The following is a 22,108-nucleotide window of genomic DNA, read 5'->3' as shown; positions in this document are numbered from 1 at the left end:
ATGGAGAATGTTAAGCAGATGACTTTTGAGGATGGATATGACAAAATCAGTAAGCAGTAAATGAGAACTGCAGAAGCAGCCAGAAAAGAAAACTGCAATAATGACTTCACTCATGTATTATACGTTTTTTTATGCACCACCAGATAACAGATGCCAGGGATGGCCAGTCTCGCACCATACGACAGTTCCAGTTTATAGAATGGCCTGAACAGGTAAGCTTAAGTATGCTTTCGAAAATTTTAATAGAAAATTGAAATATTAGAGGTGTTTGAAATGTGAGGGGTGAGTGGAATGAAAATATTTAAGGGACTGACATCCACAAAGAATTTAATTCTTAGCAAACTTACATTCCAGCCCAAAACAATTGAAGATTCATCCAAAGGCGGGAGACGGATGAAGTGGAAAAGTAGATAGGTTTTGTAGAATACAGCAAATCAATATATAGATGGGGGTGGTGCTAGACCTAAGGAGGACCTGATTTAGAGGGTTATGTGTGTGGGCATCTGGAACACCAAGAGCCCTTCAGAGAATCACTGACTGTCTCACTTATTTTATTTATTGATTAAACTCAGAAGGCTGAAAATGGATATAAGGAGACTGATGAGTAGCCCTGAAATCAGTAGAGGCAGGTACACCAGCTTGAGCTATGATACGATGCTCTAGGCATCTTCAGCCACTGGCTGTTGAGGTTACTCCAGTTTATGAATGTATAATACAAGCAAATCTGAAGCATACTTTGGGTTTCATGTCTCATATGTATGATCATACTGAGATATGTGGACAGTTATCCTCTTCAAGATACAGCCTAAATGCAATCTCAGTTACAAGAAGGAAGTCAATTCAGTGTATCCTGAGGCATTCTGGGAACTCCTGGGATCCAGCTTCACTTCCTTTAAACACTGGAGTGAGGCAAGGCTGCGTCCTTGCCACTACAGTTTGATTAAGATCACACTTTTCTACTCTTTGCTCACCTAACAAGTGCCAAATTTTGTATTAACCAATTAGTTTTCTTTTGAATAAATGTTACTAACACTGATATTTCTTTCAGGGTGTGCCAAAGTCTGGTGAAGGCTTCATTGATTTCATCGGCCAGGTGCACAAAACTAAGGAACAGTTTGGTCAGGACGGTCCTATAACTGTCCACTGCAGGTAAAATTTGATTTTTAAATTAGTCTATTATAACAAAGAAGCTAAAACTAAACTTTCCTAAGGAAAACTGATGAAGAAATGAGCTGAGAATAGATACTCAGCAAAATGTCATCCTAATTGCAATGTATAAATACAAAAAGAAAATCCTACATGTGCATGAAAAATATGAAAGTGTGTTTCAGCTGCTGTAGCCCATCAGAAATAAGGCTTTATATGAAGAAATAAAGGGATAGTAATCATTGTTAATGAACCAATAACTATTTTAATCCCAGTTATCACATTGCAACACTTCATTTTTCAGTGCTGGTGTTGGTCGCACTGGAGTCTTTATCACCCTTAGTCAAGTGTTGGAACGCATGCAGTATGAAGGTGTTGTTGACATGTTCCAGACCGTCCGCAACCTACGCACACAGCGCCCAGCAATGGTTCAGACAGAGGCAAGTTATTAGTCCTGCACGTAAACATTCCTGTAGCCAAGCATAATTTTGTACACATATAATTAGTGCTCATCATAAATGGATACCGGGCACCTGACCCAGCATTGTACCCCACCCTTTTCTTGTTCATTTGTACATATGCATTCTACCAGTATGGAGCTGCTGGTGGCATCACATCCTCCAGCTCACAGCCACACACACCCTCCCTCAGTCCTCCTGTGGCTGGTGCAATGAAAAAATGTCTTGGTCACTGCCTCCTCCTCTCCTCAGTCATGAGTTGCTCTGACTTTAGAGCTTGAACCAGTTATTATGGTCAAAAATAATCTGACACTTGAATAAAAAAACCCAGCATAGATCATTTAAGACTGGGCATCAAACAAAAGAATTCATCAATTGACTTGGTGTTTGCCAAATCTTCTGTGAAAAAATGGGTGAGGCAGCTCCAAGATGGCAATGATTTATATATACGTCCACATGCAAACCAGGTCCTTTGACATGCCCCAAAAGACTTTCCCCAGTACTAGTCAGTTCTCAGGAAATTAAAGCTTCGTTCCTAGCTTTTTCTTGAAAAATCTCAGTATTATGGGAAGTCTTCTTGGGCTTACAAGGAAGTGATTTGGCTGTGGGCTTGTTTAAACTGCCATCATTGAGTAACTCCCCCATTTCCTCATAAAATGATAAAAAAAACTTTAACTTGGTGAATGACTTAATTTATTTGGTGCTTGGTGTGCAATCCAATTATTTATGCGGTTGTTTAAAGCCTCTAAGAGTTATTTTTGACTACAAAATTGTGGTGCAGGCTTCAAAGACAAAGCATTTAGTGAGAGGAGAGGTGGGGGCATCAACCAACAAGACATGGACCCACCACGCAAACCACAAGAGCACCGGTGCTAATATAAAAAGAGAACACGGGTTATTGTTACAAGTTGGCTATATAGGACGCTTCATTTACTGGGATGGACTGGCCTGACCCACGGTATTATAGACTCACTCAGCATGAATGTCAATGGTATTTTCGATATCTCTGCAGACAGACAAAGGTCACTTTTGCTGAATAGTGACTGACTAGTGAGTTGGAGAGGTATGTCAATGTCTTTTAAGGATATCACTGGGATGAGTTCGTGTCAAACCAGCAACTACTTCACGGAACTGAATCGAGGCCTGTTACCAGCTTAGTCAGTGAACACCAACTCCGGCTATATGAGCATATGGCATGCTTCCCAGACGTCGATCCTACTCATAAGGTTGTTTCTGTGAGACAAGCCTGAGGGGAGGAGACCAAGGGGGTGCCCACATAACTCATGGCTAGGGGAAGTTAATCGATCCTGCCAGAAGGGGCTTGGAATGGAAAGGGTTGGTGCATGGAGCCTTGCTCGAGGGGTCTGTTGGGGGCAGAGGCAGCGATTGAGTGAAGTGACGCGCCCTGTTTATGCCCTCACAGTTAGTTAATTTTTGATATGAAAGTACTGTCATGAGGGGGGTACTATTATACTAAATAACTAACTAACTAATAGGGAGTATATGCCAGGGGGTGTATCACTTCACTCCTCATCTCCACCCACACCTGTCCCCGCAAAGCAATTCTCCACATGGTCACATTTCCCATTCCAAGGCCCTTCATGGATCGATCAACTTGCCCCAGTCAGGAGTTGCATGGGCGTTCCCTTGTTCTCCTCCACTCTCAGTTGTCTCATACAGCAACAACCCTATAAGCAGGGTCGACAATTGGGAAGCATGGTACATAACCATTTCGGCGGAGTTGGCAGTCACGGACAAAGCTGATAACAGGCCCCCATTCAGTTCATAAAGTAGTCAGTGGTTTGGCACAGTCATTCTAGCAAATACCCCATGATTGTGCAAAGGCACGTGGTACCAATGGCTTCAACACACCTCTCCAAGTCACTGTTAAAAAATTCATGTCTCGCAGCCATACAGTATGACAGCGAGCATAAGTGACTTAAAGATTAAAATTTCTCTCTCTTGTGAAAATATAACAGTATAGCCAAAGTATTTTGTGGAATTTTACATTTCTCACTTTAATTCCAATCAGTGTTGTCCAGGGACGCTGTGACTGATAAACTACATACTTTGCGGTCATTTATGATTTCAATTAATTTTTTTCAGGGTGCTGTGAACAATAATTGCTTCAAGCTGATATTTTTTAAGAAGCTCTTCAATTAGGATTGTCTCAAAACTACTATTTACACATTTTAATTGTGCCTTTATGCCATTGCAGGAGGAATACAGGTTCTGCTACCTGGCTGCTCTTGAGTATCTGGACAGCTTTGACCATTTTGTGGACTGACTAACGAGACCTGCTGGCTCCCGCCCACTGTCTATATGGACCTAATGAGTGCCATGCTTGCAAGGATATTGTTAGGAAAATGCAAAGCCAAAAGGAATTTGTTACTGAAAATTCAAATGTATATTTATGTCACAGAAGTGCTCAGAGAAAGTGTATACCAGTTGCATTCAATAGTTACTAATGGCAAGAGAAACTATGCCGAGAAGTTTAATCTAACCATTAAGCTACATTTTTTTAAAGAAAAGTTTAGAGGAAGTGCAATGAGTAGAAGAAGGTACAGAGTTTTAATCAAAAGTATTTGAAAAAAACTGACTGTACCCTCCAGCAAAAAGAAAGTTGCAAGCTAGATGATAATGATGAATAGATATTATTAAGTGATTACCACCAAGCCACTGAGTGATACTATTAGCAAAACCAAGCTGCCTTCCTGTAACTGTAGCAAGTATAAGTATTTACCTCTACTGCCACTGGAGATGGAAACTGCATTTAGATTTCTGGGTCTGATAATCCCATGTTATGCCATGACATTGACCAAAAGGTAGCTCTGCTTCCTGATAAATTTAGGAGATGAAGTAACTGAACTGATGAACTACCTACATGAAAAGACTGGTAAGAAGTGGAGTGTGTCAGCCTTGCAGTGTCTCCAGATTACAGGACGTGGTGCTACTGAAGCCGGAAGGTCTCACCAGGGTGGGCTGAGGCACAGCCAATCAACTCAGTCTGTCATCAGGTCTGAAAGAAAAGCATCTACCATCATATTTTGGAATAAAAGTTTCATTGAATAAGTGATTTCATTACATGTCAGTAAACAGTAAGGAACCTGACATAATAGAAAAATGTGCTACAAAACTTCACTTATTGCATAAATGGAACATCGTAAGTGCTTTCACAAACTGTAGGTTTAAGTCAAGGATGTCTACACACAAAGTACATATAGAAGTATATCTGTGTAAATAGGCAGCATCTCATTAACTCTTAAACCTCAAATTGTGTAACTGGAGATCTGAAAACAAAATTATTACTCCTAGGACACTACCATTCCATTCATGAGTGTTATTTCATTCCATGTGTATTGCACAGTGAAAAATGACCCCATTCAGGATTTAGAGAGTGGACTGATCTCTAAGAATATTTTTCATTATAAATTGGCCAAGTAAATTTGTGAAATGTAGTGCCACTAGTATGATGAATATTTGTTACGATATATATCATTTGAGTACAATCATGACAATTTACAGTATCTTAATATTTTATTGAAAAGTGTGTGAATATATATATATATATATATATATATATATATATATATATATATATATATATATATATATATATATATATATATATATATATATATATATATATATATATATATATTCAAAGTTGGGCAAAGTCTGCTGCAGCAATACAAAGTCTGAAGGATCTACAACAATGTTCAAATTTACTTGCCAATTTATGGTTCCATTAAATTGAAATGTATCCAATGGGTTTCCTTATTTTTATCACATTGAAAACTAGAAAAATGCTATCAGTGATTGGTAGCATTTATAATGTGTACATAAAGTTGATATAATGTAACAATGCATGTTGGTGTGTGAGAGAGAACATGATGGAATTTTTTTAATCAATTGCAAGATTAAGTTTTATATGATGACATTTTGTAAGTAGACATAAAGCAGCACATAGCTTGCTGATGGAAATGCTTCATAGTGTTAATTTAATTTTATTCAACTGTAGGAGCTTCGATGCCTGAATTGTGTTTATTACACAGGGCAGAGAGACTTCTGCAGTTCATTAGTTGATAAATTTGATGTGACTTAAGAGGTGCATATCACTTATGTTAATGTTTTGTAAAAACCTGCCTACTATAGAACTGAAATGCCACATTCTAAATATCTGCTTCAGTTGGAAAACTTGAAACAGTTCACTCGTACCACGTCCTAAAGAAATCCTAAGCTGGTCATCAGTGTAAAAACGCACATATCATATTCTGCCTTGAGATGCTGTGATCCGTATTGAATAGACCAGTGTGTGTTGGAACAGCAATGTGAATGATGGTGACTATGATATAGAAAACTGAAGAAATATACTTATCACTCATGCATACCAATGCATTGGGTATATGATTTATTGACTTTTAAGTAACATGCTCTTATGCATCAGTTAGCAAAATGAAAAATAGTAGCAAATGTAGAAAATTAATTAATTTCATGTGCAGTAACAAGTATATAATTGCTTCAATTTTGAAGTATACTCAGGAAAGACTTCTGTTAGCACTGAATGGCATTCTACCAAACTTAAAGTAAAATCACATGGTGATTATATGATGGTGCATTTAAGAAGATATATAACATGCTCGTACATCATCTGTTGTTTCATCTACTGTTGAGTCACCTGTTACAACTGGGTTTACACACTTGCAGTAAAGCCTCACTTACACCATACAGAAACTACAACTGAAACAAATTATAATTCAGATAATGCTCAAAACATTGCAGCTCATGTGCTCCAGGATAATTGCTCATGATGTTAATGGCCTAGAACCCAACTCCATCAATAAACAGTGAAGACCAATACTTAATATTGCAGAAGTCAAATATTTGTTTCATACACTTGGAAGTCAGCAATGCACATATCATGAAATGTTTCATTGAATCCGTTTTCCATGTTTCTGTCTTTACTTTAGTTTTCTGTTTAGTATGACTGTGTTCAGTGGTATATAGAATGATGGAACATTCATATAGTAGGCAGTGCTTGAGACAGGTCTGCAAGGAAGATACTTGTCGATGCGTGCATCATTATGTTTATACTAGTAGCTGGCAATATTTTGTAATTCACACATGTGATGTAACATATTGGAAGAATAAACTGGAATTAAATTATGATATCTTGAGTTTTTTAAATTAGTTAATGTCTTGTCCCAATAATCACATATTTCAGCATGAAACGACTGAGCTCTGTTTATTGATCTAGTAGGGCCATGATGGACAGGGGCAACCCTATGAAAAGTAGCCTGACAATACTTGCTCCCTTCCCTACAATGCCATAAGCCAGCCATATGAGCCGCAGGCTGAATGCAAGACTTTTTGCAGAGGCATGTGAAGGAAGTGTTAGTGTGGTGTCATGAGACATTTCTTTTTGATCTGTAACTTGTGATGTGTGGTCAAAACTGTTTTACCTTAAATTAGATACAATAAAAGTATGTAGTGTTATACCCTTGTGCAGAGAGACCATTCAGCTACAGAAGACTCACTTGTGTGCCACAGACTATCTGACATCAGGTACAAATCTTGTCTTAAAAACAGCTGTGTAAGGGAGGAACTTTAGATGCATTATCTGTCTCAAAACAAAAAATGATGAGACCCAGAAAGGGGGAAAAAGGTTGTTGGGGATTGAACTGGCGGCCAGCCAAACAGGAAGCCATTTCTCTACCTAGTCAAGAAAAGAGGCAAACCCACAGCTAAGTGGATTTTGTAATCTTTTGGTGTTGGGACTCCCAATGTAGATACATCATGGGCAACGTGCACTGAACTGAAGGTGACTAATACAGGTCACATACAGTAAACACCTGCTGCCCTCATCCCAGAATGTTCTTCCCTCTTTTCATACATGGAAGACAGGGAATCACATTTCATATCACCTAAAAGGAAGCACAAAAGACTGTCAATATATACAAGTTCAGCCAGGGTCTCTCACATCACTTACTTGAGCTACGAGAAACATTTGTATCACTTGGAGCAGTGTCTATCAATCTTGTCACTTTTGTAAGTTTTCTGATTCCACTCCTTCGCGACCTCTTCTGTCTTCGATTCCAATTAACGCTGCTGCCCACTTCTGATGCCTCAACATACTCGTGGACCTGAAACATATAACAATTACAAGTTTATGTTCTCTGCTAAATAATCCCACTTCCCTCTATCAGACAGGTCTCAAAACAGCTTTTCACAGTCTCATTTGCCTAATAATATACATTAATTTTATAAGCGACACGAGTCCCCACGATCAAAGAAGGAAACTGGTGTGCAGAGACGGAGTGGCTTACAATGACCTCGGTGCCTCACTCATGCCTGCTGGGTCTCCCCTTTCAGCATGGTGTCGTAACACTAATATGGAGACAAACACTAAAAAATCAAACTATCTGGCATTACTACTAAATGAAAGTGCCCATTCGCTATATCTTATGGAGTGGGTTCCTGTAGCAGTTAGTAGAATATTAGCAGAATAGAAAAAAAAAAATGAGCATGGTGCATTACGGGCATACAAAAGTTGAAGAAAACCGTGAACTGTGGAGGTAGAGAATCGTAAATGCTAAACGTCCCTTACATTTTAGGGCTTCTTTCTATCTTAACTTCTCGCATTCACCTAGATCGGGCTTGCCATCATTCATCGTGGGTTAGATAAGTCCTCCATGTTCTTTATTGCACCATTTGCAAGGCCACAGAAGCGCGAGGACTGTTTCCGTGTCTCGCTTATCCTGGGAACTCACTCGTGGATGTTACTCATTTTATAACTAATTTTTTGCTTATCCATTTGTTTGATGATGATAATAAGCAGCAGTAGTGGGAGGCTAAGAAAAAAAAAGATTAAAAAGAAAAAGAAAAACTCGACCCATTCAACACACACACACACACACACACACACACACAACCCCCCCCACACACGCACACAACCCTCCCCCCCACACACACACAACCCTCCCCCACACACACGCACACAACCCTCCCCCCCCCACACACGCACATATAACCTTACCCCCCCCACGCCGCGTAACTTGTCGGTCGGCCCGTCAACAGTAATCACGGGGGAAAGCCTACAGGAGTCTCCGGTTTCAGCCTCCGCCGTCGGGTAGTCGATGCAGTGTTGGTATTCAATCAGAAACTATCTCCAACTAATCACGGATGCGGTTAAACATACACGCTGTTCGGCTTCGCGATTTTTGTAAATGCCGAATATCAGGTGGCCCCGATCTACGGTACAGCTACCTCAGACCAACAATCCTTCCTCTTCAGGCCAATGCTGACTACCACGTGTTCTTAGCGCATTTGTTAATTTCTTGGTTTATAGTCTTAAATTACTTTGGTTTCGCACGATCTTTTACGTGTAGTGCAGTGGAAGTTTTTTATGCTTTGTCGTTATCACATTTCATGCAATTGGTTTCGTAAAATCTTTATGTGGAGTGCCTTTTTTTTTTTTTCTCTCTCTCTTCCTCCACTCACTAGTTTGTAATTGCTCTGGAACCTCTCCTTCCATTTTCCTTTCATACCAAAGCTTTCATTCTATATTCTCTTTAATGTCGTTCCAATTCTATACACGTATATACTAGTTTATACTTTCACGTTGTTAGTCACGGTACTCTAATGGCAAAGTTTACACTCAAGTAACCCGGATGTTGCACTGTACGGGGGTCTCTCACCACAGGGTCTAAGGGCCACCGGGGAGGAGATGAGCACCGCCGCCGCGCGCACCTCTAGCGTATGCTCCCAACTTTAATTTTATATTAATCCCAATTTTTGTTCCTCTAATTTCGTATAACAATTTATATATAGTTCATACATTTGTGCAGTTATTTACTCTATATTTTCTTCCAAACCTTTTCCATTTCCTTACGTGTCAAAGCCTCCACGCCGCATCACTCCTCTCCTTCCCTAACCATTCCATCGGCTGCCAAGTGAAGCAATCCGTAAACAAGTCTCCCCTTACGCCTTCCCGATGCCAAGTCTTCAGAACCTCATTAAGCGTTTTTCCCCTGGAGTCTTGCCTGGCGCGAACTGATACGCTGCTTACGTTTCTCGGCCGTGTCTCGCGGCGAACACGTTTGTCTCGGCGCGATTATACTTATTAAGCGGTGAAGAGGCGGGGCGGGCGAGAGATGGCGAGATACGACGTCTGAAATTGGTTAGATTTGGCGGTAGTCCTGAGTTGTGTTCATTGTTATTTCCCTGGGTGAGTTTTGGTAATTATGCAAACTGTTTTGAGTATTTTTTTATTTTCAGGGTTTTCACTTTTTTTCTTTTACGTGCCAGCCTATAGCGCCGGTAGGCTTTCTTGAGGGTCCTGGATGGTAGTCGGCCCCACCCCGTCATGGCGCAGGCAAGTGTTTTATAGTGGCGCCATCTTTTCTTGTTCGGTTATGATATGCTTGTAATTAAACGAGACGAATGAGAGCAGAAAGGTGGAGGTTCAGGTATTACGGGGCTCCCTCCACTTTTTTTTTTCTTTCAAAACTGATCTTAGCGGTACACCATTGAAAATCGTCTATAATCTAGCAAGACGAAAGATGGGCAGTTGTGTGTGTGTGTGTGTGTGTGTGTGTGCGTATGGGTTTCCGTTCCTCTTCCTTTCTTCAGAGTATACACGACAGAGATTGACAGATACATAAAAAAGAGATAGGTAGATATTATAAGACGTATATTAAAAACGCAAAATGAAATGGTAGTTGTGTGTGTGTGTTGGAGAGGACTCTGTTCCTTTTCCTATTCTCAATCTATACACGACGAAGATTGATAAAGATACAAAAAGATAGATAAAGACATACATATATACTAAAACTTGCAAAATGACACAGAACAACCACCGTGACCAGCATTAACGAAGAGACTGCGAACTTAGGAGATTCAGGGTAAAAACAACAACAACAAAAAAAAAAGAACTAACGAACACTTCCCAAGACCTTTAAGAGTTCTTTCGCACCAGGCTCGGGAGAGTTCGACAAGTCCTCAAAGGGTGTGAAGGGGTGGAGGTCACGGGAGGGGAGAGGGAGGACACATACACACACACACACACTACATTATAAGAGCCTCGCCTTGCCTGCAGAAGAAGCCCCGACTGGTGAGAGTTTGGCCTAGAGTTGTGAAGAAAACGGAAGGTGGTGGTGGTGGTGTGTGTGTGTGGGGGGGGGGGGAGGGGCGGCCGTGGTGAGGGGTAGTGGAAAGGTAAAATTATCGACGGCAGTTGACTTCAGTGACACGAGTTAACAGGGTTCGAATCTCTCTCTCTCTCTCTCTCTCTCTCTCTCTCTCTCTCTCTCTCTCTCTCTCTCTCTCTCTCTCTCTCTCTCTCTCTCTCTCTCTCTCTCTCTCTCTCTCTCTCTCTCTTAATTGCGTGTGTGTGTGCGTAATCAAACAGAGAGAGAGAGAGAGAGAGAGAGAGAGTTGAGCCGAAAAAAATTTACGCTCCGCCAACTAATATTCGTCTTTTGTTTTAGCTCGAAGTTGATTACCAAGAGGCGTCGAGTTTCTTTGATGCCGCACCGGCCGGGCTTCTCCCCTCCCTCCCTGGACCCCCGCCCCCCCTTCCCTCCTGCCCTGCACGGATTTCACAGCAGAGAAGAGAGAAGAAAAAAATGACCACACAATGAAAGCCCATACTGACGGAGGGAAAAATGCCACGCGTTTGCCTCGCCTTCCTTAAGTTTGATTAGCTCAGGTGTTGGGGTGGGGGTGCACAGGTGGGAAGGAGGAGGTGGAGGAGGAGGAGGTGGTGGTGATGGAGACGGAACAAGACGAAGTGGTGGTGGTAAAGACGAAGAAGGAAGAGGAGGAGGAGGAAGAGGAGTTGGTAAAGGCGGAAGAGGAGGTGCTGATAAAGGCGGAGGAGGAGAAAGGTGAAAAGTTCAGGGGAGGCAGAGGAGTAGGAGGAGGAGGTTGAAAGGGTGAAGAAGGGAGTGAAGGGGGAATTCGAGAAAATCAAAATGTATCGATCTATGCCAAATACTTAAATTTTCTTGCCTTAGATGAGTGTGGGGGTCAATGCCTTTACTGTAGGAGTGTAGGTCATAGAAGAACAGTAGGTAAGCTAAGAAGTGTTATGACTGAGAACTTAAGTAATACAACCAATTAAAAACAAACGACTCTAATCATAAACGACTAATCATAAATGACTAATCATAAACGACTAATCAAAACCATAACTTTCTTATATACTTATCATACGTCAGCGCAAAGGTATCAAACATTATCACAGCGCCGAAAAAAACCCACACTCACTCACTATCTGGCAACCTCCCTTCACCGCCCTAGCCGCCCTGCCGCCCCTCATCTACTATACTCTAAAGAAGGGGAAAAACACACCATTCATTAACGTCTTTTCAAGAACAATAAATTGGTCTTTGCTAATTATCTACGGCGGGCGAGTTCCGGGACGAAGGGGAAGGGAAGGAAGGAAGGGGCAAGGTAGGGAGAGATGGAAGGAAGGGGACAAGTCTCATTAGTCCCTCCCTCAGGTGTCTTCCCGCCGAGGTGTCGCAGGTAAACTTTTCACGCGGTGTTTACTGGTTTCAAAAAGGGGCGTGCGAACGAGTCTCTTCCTGTCCGCGGGTTGCTAAGAGACAGACACTGAAACCTTAACCTGTCTGCGGATTGCAAAGAGAGGTTGACTAGATTTTGAGGGATATTTACAGATTTCACAAGGGGTGCGAACGAGTGTCCTCTTGTCTGCGGGTTGTTAAGAGACAAACACCGAGTCACTGAAACCGAGCCTGCGTCTGTGGGTTATAAGGATGCAGCGAAGATAGACTGGAAACCGAAAATGTCTGTGGATTGTATACTGAGAGAGAGAGAGAGAGAGAGAGAGAGAGAGAGAGAGAGAGAGAGAGAGAGAGAGAGAGAGAGAGAGAGAGAGAGAGACCCCCCCTATACCCCCCTCAAATACATGGACTGAAAACAACCACCGTTACTCCGTTTGAAGCTTCGAACTCTTCCGACAGTTCTTGTACGTACTAACAAAGCTCCCGAAGACTGGCAGCTTTTTTTTTTCATTTGTTTCCGCTACCTCTACCACACCTCAAACCAGTTCTGCAATATCCTTAGTTTATAACACCTGTCTAATATTTCATCCTCCTCCTCCGTGCCCTTCCGTTCGTTTCTTGGTTCATGAGACGTTCTGAAACTATGAACTTGTAATACACTTTAAGCAAAGAACGGGTTTTCCCTGTGTGACTCAAATAATGTGATTAAAAAAATAAAAAAGCAGATTCGCAAGAACAATCCACCCAGAGAAGACTAGCGCGTGTGTGTGTGTGTGTGTGTGTGTGTGTGTGTGTGTGTGTGTGTGTGTGTGTGTGTGTGTACTTCAAATTAGTACTCGTAATTACTTTACAACTACGGAATAATTATTTTCTTTTTTGAGTGCGTTGGGTTTATGGAATTACTGAATGACTGAACATGAAACAAGAGCGACAGAGAATGCCTGCATGCACGTGCGGCAAAAAATCATCATCATACGTTTCCAGTGAAGAACAAACACGACAACCTTATAATGCTGGAGAAGCCTGGGAGAGAATCAACTTTTTTTTTTTTTTTTAACTAGATGTGATGACACGGAGTTTAGAGTGAGTGGTTTGGATCTCTCTGGTGGCTGGCACATAGAGTTTACATGTATATTTTAGAGGGCAGGGACTAGTAACAACACACAAATACAGATACACACACACACACACACACACACACACACACACACACACACACACACAAGGGCAGAACAGGCGTGCACCCGGCCACTCAGCCAGCCGTCAGCCTCTCACACAGAATATTGCACAGAAATAGTTACTTTCTCTTTTGTCGTCCGCCGCCAAGGCCTCTAATCCTCTGACAGACGAGGAATTAGTTTTCCGTCAAAGGCCTGAAGTCAAAGCTCTGCCGGCCAAGAACACAAAGGGGAGATAGATAATTTTAATTTCCTGCATGCTCGCAACATCCCTCTCTTGTTTCTTTACCACAAGCGATCCTGAACCTGTTGTAGATTTACTACTCCATTCTCAAACCCGCCGCGACTGATTCTGAATTAATAGCAGAAGGTTTGCTAGCTCTCAGCTCGCCTGTTAAATTTCATTGCATTCTACGCGCGCACACAAGCACACAAGCACACACACACACACAGAGAGAGAGAGAGAGAGAGAGAGAGAGAGAGAGAGAGAGAGAGAGAGAATAAAACCATTAAACAGACAATTCTAACCTGATAATAATTTCCGTCACACAACCCCGCGACACAAGATGAGGCCAGCACGCCCTCGCCGGACGCCACAAGAATGCGGAGTGTGGCGTCATGCGGGGCGAGCTGGCCACTTGAGTGCCGAGCCTCAGAACAGACGAGGGGGAGGGAAGGGTCTTAAAAACGAAGCCGTCTTACATGACTGTCTTTAAACACTGAATAATTAACACCAAACTGAATAACGAGTTGCTGCTCAGAAATAAAATGTACATAGACAAACGAGGTATTACGCGAGGTACCAAAAACGCCACAATACTTTTACAATTCTAATTTATTTTATTTATGGCGTGACTAAAAGCTTCAGAAATGACAACTCTTGCTTGCTTTCCGCTCTTCCTTTGAACCCTAAGAGCGAGGCCACAAGGCGCCGCGCCCTAAGCCTGCGAGTATCTCACCGCCGCGGCGCGAAATGCGAATATGATGCGTTAAAGAATGCCGCCGTGGCGTCTGGCGCGTCACAAGCTGCTCGCGCTGAGTGCCGCCCGACGGCCGCCTCTTTGTGTGAGCACTTCGCAGCTTGACTCAATTATGGCGGGCAAAATGAGGTCTGTGTGTGACGGAGTCTCTCGCTTCGGCCGCCTCCACCGCCTCCTCCACCGCCACCACCTCGCGCTTATTGTCAGGCACGCCCGGCACCCTGCAGTTTAATTGTAAAGAATTTGTCATTCTTATTCTGTCTGTCTGCCTTCATGTATGTACGTTGTCGGGACTCGTGTACTGCTGGGTAACGTTTGGGAAATCTACTTAACTAAAATTATTCCATGCAAGAATTTTGTGGAGAAAGTGGATCATGTTCGCAGATTCGTACGCATCAGTCTGTTCAGTACTCATCTCAGAATAGAAAGAACTGCTCTGAGAAATTGAGCTGAAGTGTAAAAAATGTGAGTAAATGTCAAAAGTATTGATAATTTTTTTTCTTTTTTCTGATGAGTAATGACGCGTACGCATTAACATAATTTGCACAGACGAGATAAAAGAAAATTCGTAGAGATCAAATTTATTATGTAATTATTCATGATTATCAATAAAAACAGCAGAATTTAACTGAATGTTAAGAAATGAGATCCAAGTTTTTCCTTTTAAGCTTCTCCACACAGTGAAAGGTCAACACACAAAGTAAGCATGAGGAACGCATAATACATAACTTACTAGAACTGCTGCCTAAATTTCAGTAGCAAGGTGTGTGTGTGTGTGTGTGTGTAATTCATCACGGCCTGATCACGAGTTGACTCACTTTCGCCAGCAGGTACCCTCACGACGTAAGTGCTCATTATTGTCGATCTCTGGGTACTGCCAGGACCTCACACCCGACACACCCCATCCCCCTTGCTCAAGGGGGGGGGCCTGTAACCACTCCTAGTCAACGGAAAGAATCAGGCCTGAGCGGGGCTCGAACCGCCGCCTGTTTGGCCGTGAAGCCTTGCAGCGCGGCGCTCTAACCGATTGAGCTACCGGAGCGGTGTGTGTGTGTGTGTGTGTGTGTGTGTGTTGTCAGCCGGCAGCAGCGAGACTTTCAAAAGTGTCCGCCAAAGCCTCGTCTTCAGAAACACTCCTTGTCAAAGGTTCGTTCGTTTCACTCTTCTGACGCGCCAATCTTCCCAACTAACAACATATCTTTTACTCTAAAACTCCACCAGTCCTTCCCAAACTAACAATTCCCAAAATCACGAATTCCACAGTTTTTTTATTATTCCGAAATAGCTTCCGATATGAGAATCAGTTTCTGGGCGCACAAAGGCATCGTTCGCCCCCACAGAGGAACTTAGTTTGCCGTGCGTACACCCAATGTTGCGATCTCTTCCCGCCCGTCGAGTGCAGGTGACGCCTCGCGGGCAACACTCCCTTTGATCTAGTGTTGCCATACGCCGCGCAGCCCCCGCCGCCACAACATTTTATCTTCCCCGCCACAAAAGTTCTCCAGCGTGAAAAGTCTTTGTAGCGAAAAATTTGGAGTGAGTTATCATGCTCTAGCGCCACACACACGCACGCACGGGCCGGGGTAAGGCTGGGAAATAAAGACTCGCAACGGTTGAAAGTGGAGGAAAAAAAGAATGACTACCCGAACACCAGACTACCCGCACACCAATTACTTTCCTTCTGCCATCGATTTGCTGTCGCTTGGTCCGAAGGAAAGCTGAGGAAATTGTGACTAAGTATCCCTGGAACGCGCCCGCGGCCCCCTCATCCCGCCGTCTGGAGATGACACAAGATTCCACAGCACAAACGGCACGCCACTCAACCTGCATCGGTAGCCGTCCCTCTCCCTCGGGGCGCCGCTGCTTGTCTGCAACACTCCGCCGCTGCATCGTACTTAAGACGACTGACGAGAGCAGGAGTTCCTTTACAACGCAATGAGCAAGGCTGGAATTCTTTAGAGCAAGACTGAATCGTTTTAAGCTCATTTCCGACTTGCGACTTGTCCGAATCGGCTAATCCTCTTCGCTTTACCATATATAACACAATGAGCAAGGCTGGAATTCTTTAAAGCAAGACTGAATAATTTTAAGCTCATTTCCGACTTCCGACTTGTCCGAATCGGCAAATCGTCTTCCCTTTACCATAATAACACAATGAGCAGGGCAGGAATTATTTATAACAAAATTGAGTCGTTTTAAGCTTGACCCGACTTGTCCTAATCGGGTAATCCTCTTCCCTCTGCCATATATAGGAGTTAGTTCAGGTTTTAGAAGAGCTTGGTTGCTGTTTTAGTGGATTTAGCTGACTATCCCTTTGGTTACGTTAGGCAATCGGGGTTTCCTAGTTCTTATTACGATTCTATTCTCTAAAATTAATTAACCTTACAACGATACACAATAAATCAAAACATTCAACACGGAAGCGATGACAGTTACTAGAATTCAAGACAATAAGTGCATATCATAAAACTCTAATGGACATCGATGACTATTATTTTCCCTTGTTAACAAATGATGATCTGTAAAGCGAAGGGAGAGGAGGAAGGAAGGAAGGAAGGAAAGGGGACAGGGAACACGCAATACAACAACTGGTAATGTTAAGCCGCGGAGGAACGACAAGCAAGCATAAGACGGGATGAAGATTATGGAGTGTTGAAAAAAAAATACGAGAGAGAGAGAGAGAGAGAGAGAGAGAACGGACATCAAAGCGGGTATACTAAAGATGGATTAGAAGGTGATGAGACTCAAGCACGGAACTTATCTTATTAACGACCTTTTCTCGAGCGCTCGCATTTTCTTCAACCCGGCGTGACCTGCTTGCCTTAATCCCTTCCCTCCTCCTCTCCCGGACGCTGCATTAAATAAGAACATCAGCGCTCTCTGTAATACCTCCTCAGCATCACGGTATTTCTTCAAAGCATCACCTCCGCACACCTTTAATAATTAAGCTCATCTCCTCCTCCTCCTCCTCCCTACCTGTAGCTCACATATAGACGCAAACATAAGGAAGGTTATACAGTAATTATCCTTTCAAGAACTGCCGGATATTCTACTATCATTAAGGTTTATCACGAGTATTACTTCCTTTATTGCCGCTTCCTATTTATGGTGATTTTTTCTTCGTTTATTTATTTATTTATTTAAGCGTTTTGAGGCAATACAAGAAATAAACAACCTGTGACGCCTGAAACAAGTGAACGTTACGATATCTTTTTCCATAACGAACACTTGTCACTACAATAACTTGAGCGATTCGTCGAAGCAAGTCAGTGTGATGCGATTATCCTCCTGATATTAGTAATGCTTCTCTCGGCGATGGCGTGTGGTCCCTTGAACAGATCAACGATGTAACCTCAAGAATTGTAAGTTAACCCCACTAAAATAGCCCCCAAGCTCCATCAGTATTGTTGAGATTACTTAAGGTTTCTGAATGGGTAGAAAAATAATGCAAGTCGGGAGTAGGGATTAAGTCTCAGTAATAATGTTGCTCTATTAACAAGACTAACCAGACACTCCCTCACCGCCACCACTCGACTCCCTCCTCGCCGCCCTCCGCGCCCTGCACCCTCGTCACGGCAGCTAAAAGGGCGCCGCGGCCCACCCCTGCCTGGGCGTTAATTATATAATTAGGGGCCCTTCACGTCTTTAATTTCCCAGCCGGACGCCCTCCACGGCGCCATGGTATTACTTGACTCACTCGGGGGAGACGCCGCGCCTGTCCTGTGCCGGGCTGTCACCGCCGCCCCGGCCACCGCGAACACGCACTACACATTACAAGGCATTCCAAAATTCGTAATGGTATTTCAAGACTGGTGTGTGTGTGTGTGTGTGTGTGTGTGTGTGTGTGTGTGTGTGTGTGTGTGTGTTATCTAAAACCATGCAACATGTCATAGCAGAGCATCATCTGACCCTGCACAAACACGAGTGTCATACCTTCGGGGAGCGGCGCGGCGAGGCGTGGCCCACACGAGGCAGGAGGGAACTGAAGGTTTCACTGGCTGGCGTCCCCGACTCCCTGTTTCGGGGCTCCAGGGTACACAGCTTCGGACAAACTTCCTCTAACCTTTATCAAAAGAACAAAGATTTTATCATCACTTCTAACTGTTTACACATTTCCATTAAGCAACAATCGAGAGGCAATTTGACTTCCTGACATGATAAACTGATTAGACAATGACTACATGTGTATTATAAAAACTCACAGCAAACGACGCACGGTAATGGCTCGCCCGAACCGTGTAACAAGCCACAGTCGTTGCTTCATTTAATTTGAGGTGGACAGAGACGTGCTCTTGGTCATCATCGTGCATTGTTACACCCTTTCTTACTAAGGTGGAAAGAGGTGCTGATGGTTTGCTACGAGGTGCTAACACAGGGAACGACTCCCGTACAACGATGTCAAGAGGTGCTGATGGTTGCTTGAGGTTCCTAAGAGGTGATTTAAAGGCTAATAACTCCGCTACAAGGGTGTCAGAAGGTGCTGATAGCCACTTGGAGTTGCTAAGAGGTGCTAACAGTGTTGTCAAGGTGAAAGGCTCCGCTACAAAGGTGTCAAGTGGAGGTGCTGATGGCTGCTCGAGGTTGCTACGGGGTGCTAACGCGGCGAACACTCTGCTACATAATTAAGGGTGAAAATATGAGCCGGCGACGTGCCTTGTGTGCGAGCGTGTCCAAAAGTGCGTGATCCCTCCAGACGGCGACATAATCTTGCTGGCACATAACGAGCTAAACCCAGCAGCGTAGAAAATGGAAGATCAAGGACCGGCACTTCACAAAGAAAACGGGAAGAAAAACTGCGCTTATAAACAGGTAACCCCGTTAATTAAGGCGTGCAGGGGGTGAGGGCTGCCGGGACGCGCCCAGCCACCTGGTGATATTACCTGCATTATTTACTGCTCCGGCACCGGTGGTGGTGGTGGTGGTGTTGAGAAGGATGGGAACAGTAGTAGTGATGCTGGTGCTGGTGATAATGGTGAAAAGGATGATGGTGGTATTGGTAGTGATGGTGAGAAGGGTGAGGATGCTGATAAGAGTGAGGATGATAGTGATAGGGGTGGTGGTTCAATAATAGTGATGGTGAGAAGGGTGGGGATGATGATAAGGGTGAGGATGATAGTGATAGGGGTGGTGGAAGGGTGGGGATGCTGATAAGGGTGAGGATGATACTGATAGGGGTGGTGGAAGGGTGGGGATGATGATAAGGGTGAAGATGATAGTGATAGGGTGACAAAGGTAATGGTGACAGAAATGATAGTTGTAGTGGCAATGATAAAGGTGATGAGGGTGAGGATGGTGATGAGTGCAAGAGATGACAGCGAAGGACAGTAACTTAGGAGAACTGAGGAAGGAGAATGAGAGCACAGGGGACGGTGATGTCAGGTGGTGAGGTATAGTGAGTTGACAATGGTGAGACTGTGAGGTGGATCTTACTCAGCACCTGACAGCTTAAACTTCAGCACTCAGCATCACCGGGCAGCATCCCTCCCTCACTCAGCATCCAACAATTCCTTACCATTCCTCGAAGCCTCAACCAACCCAACCTTCCCCTTCTGTCTTATATTGTAATTAGACTTTTAAATAGTAAGTTAGTGAGTTAGTGTCTATTGTTATTTTAGTTTTTACCGTTGAGCTGCTTTCTTTATTAAAAAAAAAAAACAGGCGAGTGATACGACATGCAAAAGCTACTACTACTACTACTACTACTACTACTACTACTACTACTACTACTACTACTACTACTACTACTACTACTACTACTATTACGTGCTTATTTGCTCGGAGTCTTACCTACCATTATTCTATGTAGGTCAACCACGTAAGTACCAGCCAGTCGAATGTCTCTTGTTCTTGTCTTATCCTAGCCCTTCCTCCTCCTCCTCCTCCTCCTCCTCCTCCTCTTCCTCCCCCTCCTCCCGCGGCTCCCCAGGGTGTTCTCTCGTCCCGTGGTTTGTCTCCGGTAAATACTGTGTTCCTGCTTCCCTCTCGACCCTCCGCGGGAAGGCTGTAAACAACTTTGTGTTACCTCACCTCACCTCACCTCACCTCACCTTGTCCTCACCTTGTCTTGTCTTAGTGCACCTCTCCTCTCCTCCTCCTGCTCCTCCTCCTCCTCCTCCTCCTCCTCTCTTCTCCTCGCCTTCCCCTTGATCGCACCTTCAGTTCTCCGCTTCCTGTCTTTCTCTTCGTCTTTTGTCTGTCTATGGTGTGTGTGTGTGTGTGTGTGTGTCTGTGTGTGTGTCACCCCCCCCCCCCAGGACAACACAACACAACACAAACACAACGGACGAACAAGCAGCACGAAACATCAAACTCCGTCCCATGTATACCTGTGCAGAACGGAATTTTCACCTGTTGATGCTGCTGAATGTGACCCTCTGTGCACCTTTGTCCCCCACGCCTGCCTGGAAGAGTGGAAAGCGGACGGCGTGAACAGACAGACAAACGCACACTACAACACCATCACAGACAGAGACATAGAAGGTATTGTCACGTTTTAAAGTATGTACCTCGCATTTAAACTCTCTTATGTGGGTTTGTGAACAGGTAAAGGTCGACTGATTGGCACATAAGTAAATGATGGATGAATTGTTGAATGGGTGAATGGAGAGACAAATATACATAGAAGGATAATTATTACAGTACCACAATTTACATTCTCTTATTGGTGTTTCTGATGATAGATAGATAGACAGGTAAAGGTAGGTTGATTGGGAGATAAGTAAATGATGGATGAACAATTGAATGGATGGATAGATAGATGAAAATAAACAGGAAGGAAATCATCATATGTGGTGGTTTGAAGAGCTTAGTGGTAGTTTGACAAGGCTCCTGTACCATGAACGTGAAAAACACACTCAATTAGAACCCGATTAATCTCTTTAGTGGCTTTTGGATATAGTTGTTGTAGGAGCCGAAAGCGTCTGAGAATACGGGTCTTGTTCCACTCATCCGCTAAACTATTCAAGGTGTTACAAATATCACAGAACACACATGAGACACCACGCATTACTGTCGCCTGTAGAGAGGAAGGGTGACGTAGGCGCGCATCGAATCAGGGCTTGTGAAGTTCCGAAGTAGAGTGCAGTGGAGGTCACTGAACATGGAGTGACGTGTAGAGGAGGAGGAGGAAGTGGTGGCATTGGGGTGGAGGTGGAGGTGGTGGAGAGAGGAAGAGGAGGAGAGGAGGAAGCCCATGGTGTGTGTGAGTGAGTGGTGCTTTTAGAGTGGTGAGTGGTGGAGGAGTAGGAGGAGGGAGGGAGGGAAGGGCGGGTGAAGGGGAGGGAAGGGAAGGGGAGGGAAGGGAAGGGCATGTCAGAGAGAGAGAGAGAGAGAGAGAGAGAGAGAGAGAGAGAGGGTCGAGGTGAAGGGTGGCGGCGCGAGGACTGGCTGTAGGGCGGCGAGGTAATGGCGCCGCCGAAGGACAACATTTGCTCAGCACTCCACTCCAGCGCCTGACACCAACACACGTCCGCCGGCGCCCACCAGCCAGCCCTGCACACACACACACACACACACACACACACACACACGCACACACACACACACACGCACGCTATCTATCTCTCTATCTTTCTCTCTCTTTAACCATATTACTTCTCTCCACTTCGGAATAACATTGAAAGAGGTGAGGATAAGATATTGTTCTCCTCCTCCTCCTCCTCCTCTTCTTCTTGTTTTTATTCTTCTTGTTCTTGTTCTTTTTTGTATTTGTTCTTGTTCCTGTTCTTCTTTTCTTCTTTTTCTTCTTCTTCTTCTCTGTCTTACTTTCTTATCAACGCAAAATATTAAAAGTTACCCTTCTCTTCTTTTTGTCTTTT

The 22,108-nt window shown here is 43.7% G+C and overlaps 2 protein-coding genes across 9 annotated transcripts in view; one reads left to right on the top strand and one right to left on the bottom strand.

Annotated features, from left to right (window-relative positions):
- LOC126998583 (tyrosine-protein phosphatase Lar-like) overlaps positions 1–6,773 on the top strand; it is a 275,996-nt gene extending 269,223 nt beyond the window's left edge. For all 3 annotated transcript variants that reach the window (XM_050860410.1, XM_050860409.1, XM_050860411.1), the window contains 4 exons: positions 144–212; positions 1,049–1,149; positions 1,451–1,586; positions 3,823–6,773. In XM_050860410.1, coding sequence (XP_050716367.1) covers positions 144–212; positions 1,049–1,149; positions 1,451–1,586; positions 3,823–3,891 — 375 coding nt within the window. In that variant the 3' untranslated portion in view covers positions 3,892–6,773. The remainder of the gene's footprint in view (positions 1–143; positions 213–1,048; positions 1,150–1,450; positions 1,587–3,822) is intronic.
- The window catches only part of LOC126998585 (uncharacterized), a 193,824-nt gene that overhangs the window by 2,306 nt on the left and 169,410 nt on the right, over positions 1–22,108 (bottom strand). For 4 of the 6 annotated variants that reach the window (XR_007752940.1, XR_007752941.1, XR_007752939.1 and 1 more), the window contains 4 exons: positions 20,618–20,692; positions 18,225–18,354; positions 7,594–7,747; positions 4,489–4,623 (listed from right to left, as the gene is read on the bottom strand). Coding sequence is in view for 1 of the 6 variants with exons in the window: in XM_050860413.1 (XP_050716370.1) it covers positions 4,607–4,623; positions 7,594–7,747; positions 18,225–18,354; positions 20,618–20,692 (376 nt within the window). In the remaining 5 variants the exon portion in view is untranslated. Of the gene's footprint in view, positions 1–4,488; positions 4,624–7,593; positions 7,748–13,839; positions 13,861–18,224; positions 18,355–20,617; positions 20,693–22,108 lie in introns of those variants that run through there. The other 2 variants (XR_007752943.1, XR_007752942.1) reach the window with 2 other exon arrangements.

Source organism: Eriocheir sinensis, chromosome 14 (assembly GCF_024679095.1).
Source record: "Eriocheir sinensis breed Jianghai 21 chromosome 14, ASM2467909v1, whole genome shotgun sequence".
Taxonomy (NCBI): Eukaryota; Metazoa; Arthropoda; class Malacostraca; order Decapoda; family Varunidae; genus Eriocheir; species Eriocheir sinensis.
This window is presented reverse-complemented; position numbering and strand designations above follow the sequence as displayed.